This window comes from Hibiscus syriacus, unplaced genomic scaffold (genome assembly GCF_006381635.1).
Source record: "Hibiscus syriacus cultivar Baekdansim isolate YM2019G1 unplaced genomic scaffold, ASM638163v2 tig00111390_pilon, whole genome shotgun sequence".
NCBI classification, from domain to species: Eukaryota; Viridiplantae; Streptophyta; class Magnoliopsida; order Malvales; family Malvaceae; genus Hibiscus; species Hibiscus syriacus.
Window position 1 is genome coordinate 1,068,997 of NW_024063077.1, and position 9,046 is coordinate 1,078,042.

At 35.3% G+C, this 9,046-nt stretch overlaps 1 protein-coding gene across 1 annotated transcript; it reads right to left on the reverse strand.

Moving 5' to 3' along the window:
- Positions 1-7,893: 7,893 nt before the first annotated feature.
- On the reverse strand, positions 7,894-8,676 carry LOC120160098. Its single transcript, XM_039170541.1, has 3 exons — positions 8,547-8,676; positions 8,389-8,498; positions 7,894-8,298 (listed from the first exon to the last, which is right to left on the reverse strand). Exons 1-3 carry the CDS (start codon positions 8,674-8,676, stop codon positions 7,894-7,896), a joined length of 645 nt encoding a protein of 214 aa, XP_039026472.1.
- Between the last annotated feature and the right edge of the window lie 370 nt (positions 8,677-9,046).

The following is a 9,046-nucleotide window of genomic DNA, read 5'->3' on the forward strand; positions in this document are numbered from 1 at the left end:
CATCAATAAATGTATGGAAACTATGTCTACTTTTGATGTTGTTAGCTGGCATTTAATAGAATTATGAAAATGCTCTGAAAATAGTTGATTTACGATGATGTAACATTTTAATATGCTCGAACTTTAATATTTATTTATGTACTATAAGTTAATGAAAAGTTTTATAATTATTAATTTTAATGTTTTAAGATTAGAAAAACAAAAGTTTAATAGTTTTTCAAAAGTGGAAAGTTTTAAAAGTTTTGTAACATCTGTGACTCGTGTTCAGAAACGTATATGGGAAATGGGTGTTACACATGACATCCTGAACCTATCGAGTCGGGCAAATAAGGCATAAAAGATGACCATCTTGAGAAGTATACTTAAGCTTCGTAAGTGACTCCTATCATTCATTCCCGTAGTAGCTTGTTGTGTGAGGATTGTCAAGTTATTTTATTCAAGTTCAGTGTTTACATTTTGTTTTGCCTTTACATTGTCATTTGATTGCAGTAAATACAATTTAATTTGTCACGACATTCCCATCCATTTTTCCAAGATATCTCTATTTGCTTCCACATCACACTATCATTCCATTCCCACTAACATCCATTTCATTTTGCCAGAATATTCTCATTTGACTGAACTATACTTAAGTAAAGTAGTTAATTGCTTTGACTGAACTTATAAATTTCCTCCAATCCCTATGGATACGATACTCACTCATCACTGTATTACTTATTCAATTGTGTATATTTGCACATCTTTCGCGACTATATTTAGCAGTCACAATTTGCAGACAAGTTTTTGGCGTCGTTTCCGGGGATTGGCAACTTGAAGTTAATTATTTTTGTCATAGCATTTTTATTTTACTTATTCATTTTTTTATAGTTTTACTTGTTATTTTCCTTGTCTTTTTCAGGTTTTTATTTTACGTACTCAAGCAAAGATGTATCAAATTGGAATAAATGAATCATTCAAGATGAAGATCAGAATGCTAAGGCAATTCCAAATGTTGGGAATACAGCTAGGCCTCGTACTATTCGAGATCATTTAAACCCTATCATGGATGACCTAAATCCTGGAATTATGGCACCCTAGATTCATATTGTCCACTTTGAGCTCAAAATGGTTATGTTCGACATGTTGGACTTGATTGGACAGTTTGGTGGTGCTCCTCATGAGGATGCAAGGCAACATGTTCGAGCATTTTTGGAGATTTATGACTCCTTTTGACAACAATGTGTGCATGAAGATGTGCTAAAATTGAATTTATTTCCATATTATTTGAAAGATCACGCCAGGGCATGGGTTAATACAGTACCTTCTGGCTCGATAAGGTCCTAGGTAGAATTGTGTAAAAATATTTTTGCTATGGCATAATCCACCGAATATGAAAAACTATCTTAGGAATGTCATAGCATCTTTTTAACAAGTCGATGAAGAGTCTATGTATGAGTGTTAGGATCGATACAAAACTTTGCTTCGCAAGTGCACCAATCATGGATTCCATGACTGGACTCAAGTTGTGATGTTCTACAATGGAGTCAATGCACCCACGAGGATGATGCTAGATACCTCGGCAAATTGGACATTGCTCGATAAATAACCTCCAGAGGCATTCGACATTCTGGGTAGGATTGCAAACAATGATTCAATTCCCATCTACGAAGCTTGGAATTGACCAAATTCACATGGGGCATTTGAGTTAGATACTAAGGATTCCATGTCCACCCAACTTTCTGCCATCACCAGTATGTTGAAGAAATTGCAACAATCAAGTGAGGTAAAAGAAGTGAAGGCAGCCAACTCAGCATGTCTATTATGTCATGGAAATCACCATGAGAGCGAGTGTTCTACTAATCAGGAGTCCATCAACTATATAGGGAACTATAACTGAGGGAATAACAACCCCTATTTTAACACCTATAATCTTGGATGGTGTTTGCATCCAAACTTCTCTTGGGGAAATCAAGGAACCAACAATGCTAGTTAGCCCTCTAGACAGCAGAATTTCAATGACTCTCAAGGTTTCAAACGAATATGCCATGGCATAATTCTAACAAGAGAGTGCCATCTTTATCCAACACAAGTTCTTTGGAGGCCATAATGCAAGATTTTATAGAAACCACAAAGGCCATGTTGCATGACTATACGACCTCTATAAAAATCCAAGACGTTTTACTTCAAAACCACAACTCGTCTTTAAAGTCTCAAGACATGGAGTATTATGGTACATTCACCTTCAGTAGTGGCACAAAAATCTACAAAAGATGCTAACTTTGGGGGGGGGGAGACACTCAGAGAGCCCGGTCGTGAGATTATACACGAAGATCCGAAGTTGCAAGAAGATTCACATTCGCTGGAAAACAAGGCTGAGAGTTCGAAGAGTGCAACCAATGAAGACAAGAAATTTTTTTTCCACGACAAACGAAAAACCCCATCAGCAGGAGTTGATGACCTAAGGAAAGCTGCAGATGTTTTTCGCAATAAATTTTTATGCACTGATAATCACTTGAAGCTTGATGAAGAAGACAAAGAGGAACTTGAGGATATTCCAAAGGAGATGAGTCAGTCCAGCTTACTCATTGCTAGATCAGGTATAAAATTTGAACCTTTGGATTTCGTTGAATTTACATATCCTAAACCCCAAGTGACTGCCCATCTGTCTAGTCTAGAAATTATAAAAGAATTAATGAATGAAATGAAGATTAAGGAAAAATTCCCTAATGAGAAATTATTATTTGCCTTGGTAATTTTGTGGTATACGGACATTGTCAATTTTCTCGTTACTGTTGTTTTGTTTCCTTACTTGATTAGCCAGGGAAATAACAAGGTCATACACGATGGTGGCTACTGTCATTGGGATGACCCCTACCTGTAATGCCCCTGACCCGTATATGACCCAGATACAAATTCCAAGTGTCACATTTGACTTTTCAAAACATATAAAATTCATAATTAAGAAGAAATTTAAGGTTTTGTATCAAAATAAAACAGCATAAACCTCTTTAATTAGATAATCATTTAACCTACATTTTACATAAAATCTTAATAGTTTACATAAATACCAAAATGTAAGAGTTTACAAAATTGATCAGATCATTTGCAAATTAAACGATTAATACTTGCCAACAATTGTAATATTATAAAACACCTACATTTAATTTGTTCTGATCTGATCTTCAAAAGTGTATCTTATCCACGCTTACTTCACTCTTCTACTTTCTTCAAACCTACGCGTGAGAAAAATCATTAGCTAAGTCGATGACTTAGTGAGGCAAAACTAATAGTGCTAACTTATTAATAGAAATCTTATTTGTTTTATTCAAAATGTTTTACAAAGAACTTTCTTTATTTTCGTATCAAAGGTATACTTATGAATAGTTACACTTTGTATGTCTTTGTTCCAAGTGCCTAAGGTATACTACTGAAAACTCTGGGTATTTGAGTACTATGAGGTTGTGCACTAATGTTGTCACCAAAGTTTGTAATTTGCATTGAAGTGCCACATAATTGTCCCGAATGACCATATAGGTTTGCACCGAAGAGCCACATAGGTTTATACTGAAGTGCCACATATTTGTCCCGAATGACCACATAATTATCCCGAAGGACCACATAAAACCCTCGAATCTTGGCATGCCAACTATACCTCTAATCCTCATACATATACTTTGGGCTATTAATCACACAATATTGTTCAATCATTATTCAAAGTGTTTCTTATTCACATAGTTTATCTCTCATAGAGTCAGTTCACATTCACTAATTCAAAGTTCACATTTTCATATTCATATGATTATAAAACATAACTAGTATAATGTAAATGGAATAAAACAATGAAATATAACAGAAAATAAATATAAAGTTTTCGATCGAAAACATGGAAGTTGGCTTATCGCAAACCTTCCTCAATTCTATTACAAAACCGAGAAGTTGCACCCACCTTTGCCTCACAGCAGTTCTAATCCAAATCTTTAACACCTTTCGATTTGATACATAATATGTCGAGCTAACAGGAATTCAATTACGTTCAATCACTACACAAAACAATCGAAAATCAATATCGTTCTTCAACTCAATTATATTGAATCATAATAACTTGGGATGCAAGAGACTCTACATTTCCATTTCATGTTTAGAAGTATCGGTACTACCCTAACAGTACCGATACTTCCCTTCAAGGGTATTGATACCTTCTCATGGTACCGATACCGATATAGAATTCGATGTTTAAAGGTACCGATACCTCCTCAAGGTATCGATACCAAACTGTCATTCGATGTTTTAAGGGTATCAATAACATCCTTTAGGTATCGATACTACCCTTATAGTATCGATACTACCCTTATAGTATCGATACCTAATCAACAATTATCGATACAACCCTTAATAATTTCACATATTTTACCCATTAAGTATCGATATTGTTCTAACGGTACCGATACTCGAAGCCCAGAATTGCCATTTTCACCTTGAAAATCACCCAAAATCCTCCCAAATCTCTCATATACACATACCTTAAGCCTTTGAACTCACCTTGATACTTCCAAACCAACTTGTACCCATTTACTACATCCAAACATTCCAAATTCTTGCTAAAACACTTACATCTAAAAATCATATCATGTTTTCAACCGAGCTCTTAATCAATTCTAATACTCCTGACCCTTTAATTAACCCATTGACAAGTCAAACATCTCATTAAAACTTCAAAAACTTCTTTATATCAAAATTTCATTTTTGAAACCCATTTTACAAAATCTGTTGGGATTTGAGGACGCTCGAATCGACAATAGAAAATATTCGCCAAGAGGGGTTGGATCTGTTTTTGTGTTTAGGGAGTAAAGAGATTTAACGATAGAAAATTATACAATAATTTATAGTGGTTCAACTTCTTAACCAAGTCTACATCCACTACCTTAGCTTCTCACCAAGGATTTTCCAACAAATTCACTAATTTGTTCTTTCTTTTTACGGGATAAACTAGAACCCTTCCCCAAGCTATTCACAGGCTAAGCTAGAACCAAAACACCTTTACAATGAAAGGAAAATGTAAACAAGAAAACCTCTCTATGGTGGGTGTTTACAAGATTGAGCTCACAAGAACAAAATATTTACAAGAGAAAGATAGAATAAGATTGAAAAGCTCTTCTCTTGTGTTTGATTGCTTGGATAGTTGTTCTTTTACTTCTTCAAGTGTCCTCAGCTTGTATTTATAGCTTGGAGTGAGTTTGAAGTCGTATATAGCTGTTGGGAATATTTTGGAGCAGTTGGGAATATTTTAGAGCCGTTTGGGGATTATTTTTCTACAAAAATAGATTGCCCAAAATAGAGTGTATCAGTACACTATCAAGGTGTATCGATACCCCTTCATTAAATTCAAATTTTATGACCGTTGGGCTGTGTGAACAGTGAGTGTATCAGTACACTGTAGTAGTGTATCGGTACATCTTTTACATTTGATGTTTTTTAGCATCGGTACTATTCATTACTGTTCATCAAAACATTTTTGTGCTCAATTTCAAATTAAATAGACTTTGAATTATTTTTGAAACCTTTTTAAAACTTTGAATAAATTCAATTCAAGTCCAAAAACTTTTTGCCTTTAAATTTGTTATATCGAAACATAATTCAATAAAATCCTTTCAATTTCACTCATCTTGTTGATTTAATCCTATATAACCTTTACTTAAGATTATATAACACCCCTACTTCCACTACCAAACCAAAAATTAAAGGAAACAAAAAAAAATAGATTCTTACCTTGTGAATGGAGCTCACGTAGAAGAAGAAAAGATTAGAAAAATGGTTTCAACTTCACTTTTCTTTCATCTTAAAACCCACGTGTATATCTCCCTTAAAACGAAGATAAAATCCCTCTTTGAAAAGACCATATTGCCCTCTTCACTAAACCAAAATTTCCATTACGCCGTACACATAAATTCCACTATAAATCCTTGAGTTAACTGATTTATTCTAATTCAAACAGAGTTTAGAATTCTTACAATTTGACTACTGGCCCGATGATTGGGATATTATAAATCTCCCTTTTAAGAAAATTCGTCCCCAAATTTTCATTGCACAAAAAGATAGGGATACTGCTTTCTCATATCCTCTTCACGCTCCCATGTAGCTTCTTATACTTTATGGTTTCTCCACAAAACCTTAACTAGTGGAATCGTTTTATTCCGCAACTGCTTGCTTTAAAAAGCTAAAATCTGAATCGGCTCTTCCTTATATGTCAAATCAGATTGAACTTCAATTTTATCTGGAGTTATGATGTGTGCAATATCAGATCGATACCTCCGAAACATAGACACATGGAAGACATTGTGGATCTTTTCCATCTCTGGTGGCAACGCTAACTGATATGCCACCGGTCTAACTTTCTTCAAAACTTCATAAGGTCCAATGAACCTAGGACTCAGTTTTCCTTTATGTCTAACGCCAAGCACTTTCTTCCAATGTGATACTTTCAAAAACACCTTATCACCTACTTGAAATTCAATTTCTTTTCTTTTTAAATCGACGAATGACTTTTGTCTGTCCGAGGTAACTTTCAAATTGTTTTGAATTACTTGAACCTTTTCTTCTACTTCTTTATTCAATTTAGACACTTATCATCTATCTGTTGCAACTCCTTAATTCGCTCTAACAATAATGGCTTCAATATTAACTCAACCATCAATGCACCATTTTTCTTTAGCACCATTCGAGCGTCCAAACTGCGCAAAGCGGTAAAAGTCTTTCAACTAAGAGCATCTGCTACAACGTTGGCTTTCCCGGTATAGTAGCTAATGATTGCATTATAATATTTCAACAAATCCATCCACATTCTTTTCCTCAAATTTAACTCCTTTTGCGTCAACAAATACATCAAACTCTTATGATCGGTGAATATGTAGCAACGCTCACCATACAAATAGTGCCTCCAAATTTTCAATGCAAAATTCATAGCTGCTAACTCCAGATCATAAGTTAGATAATTATTTTCATGAGGCTTAAGTTGTCTTGAAGCATAAGCAATTACTTTTCCATCTTGCATTAAGAGACATCCCAATCCATTATGGGAAGCGTTGCTAAAAATCGTGAAATCCTTGTTTGATTCTGGTTGTACCAACACCGGAGCTACAGTCAAAACTTTCTTCAATATTTCAAAGCTCTTCTCGCAATCAGGAGTCCATTCAAAATGTACATCCTTTCTTAACAATTTGGTTAAAGGCAGAGATATCATCGAAAAGTTTTTGACAAAGCTCCGATAACAACCTGTGAGATCCAAGAAACTTCGAACTTCTGACACATTCTTCGGAATCTCCCATTCTAATACAGCTTTAACTTTCTGAGGATCTACCTGAATTCCCTCAGTATAAACCAGATATCCCAAAAATGTCACTTCACACAACCAAAACTCAAATTTTGAGAACTTTCTGAAAAGTTTATTGTCTCGCAACGTTTGAAGAACCACACGAAGATGGACATCATGCTCATCATTCAAATTTGAATATGCTAAGATGTCATCAATAAAGACAACCACAAATTGATCAAGTTACAGTTGAAAACTTCTATTAATCAATTCCATAAACACTGCAGCTGCATTAGTCCTGAATGGCATTACAACAAACTCATAATGACCATACCGAGTCCTAAACGTCGATTTAGGAACATATTTTTCTTGAATTTTCACCTGATGATACCCTAAACGTAAATCAATCTTTGAAAACACCGCAGCTCCCTTTAATTGATCAAATAAATCATCTATCCTTGGAAGAGGATACTTGTACTTTATGGTCAATTTGTTAAGCTGACGATAATCTATACAGAGGCGCATCGAACCATCTTTCTTCTTTACCAATAATACTGGAGACCCCAAGACGACACACTAGGTCTAATAAACCCTTTATCTAAAAGCTCCTACAACCGAGTCTTTAACTCTTTCAACTCTTTTAGAGCCATCCTATAAGGAGCCATTGAAATTGGTGCTGATTCTGACATTACTTCAATCTGGAACTCAACCTCTCTATCTGGACGTAACCCCGGTAAATCATCCGAAAATACTTCTAGAAACTCTCCAACAGTCGGAATATCTTCCAGTTTCCTTTCTTTAACTCTTGTATCGATTACATTAGAAATGTAAGCTTGACATCCTTGCAGCATTAGCTTCCAAGCCGACATCAACGATATCACATTAGCTAAAGGATGGATTCTTTCGTTGACCACACTAATTTCCAATCCCTCAAGACTGGTTAACTGAACTCGCTTAAGTAGGCAATCCATGTTGGCATAATAATGATAAATCCAATCCATCCCAAGAATAACCTCAAATTCATCAAAGGGTAATTCCATTAGATTAACATGGAATTCAATTCTCTGAATCCCTATGAGACACAGTCGACAGACTTATTTCACCCGAGTACTATTTCTTAATGGATTCATCACAATCATCTCACTATGAATAGGCTCTAACGAAAGGTTTAAATCTTTAACCAATATACTACTGACATAAGAATAATTCGATCCTGGATTAATCAAAACTAAAACAGATTTATCAGCTATCTAAAAAGTACCTGTAATGATTTCAAGGTCATCACAATCTTCACTGGTCTTCAAATTATACATCCGAGCGGTAGAGCGTACTTCAGTTTGAGCAGTCGACTCAGATTGAATCTTTCCTCTTCCCCGACCTCTAGCTCTCATCGGTGCAGTCGTGGATCTCTCTGTTTATACAAGCTCTCCCGTCATCATAGGACAGTCTTGAATAAAATGTCCTACCTTTCCACACTTAAAACAAGCTCCAGAGACCCTTATGAAAACTCCACTATGGTTTTTCCCATAGTGCTGACATTGTTTTGGCTTGTCTACTCCGGATTCCACCGAATAAATTTGTTTTTCCCTTCCCAGATTTGATCATTTACCTAAGGATGTTGCAGATTCTGCTCTAGTCTGAGGTCGAGAACTTGAACCTTTACTCTTCTTTGATTGAAATGAACCAGATGATGCACCAGATCTCTTATTCCATTACGTCCTTTGATCCACAAATCTTTCATTCTGAGCTCGCTCCAAAGCT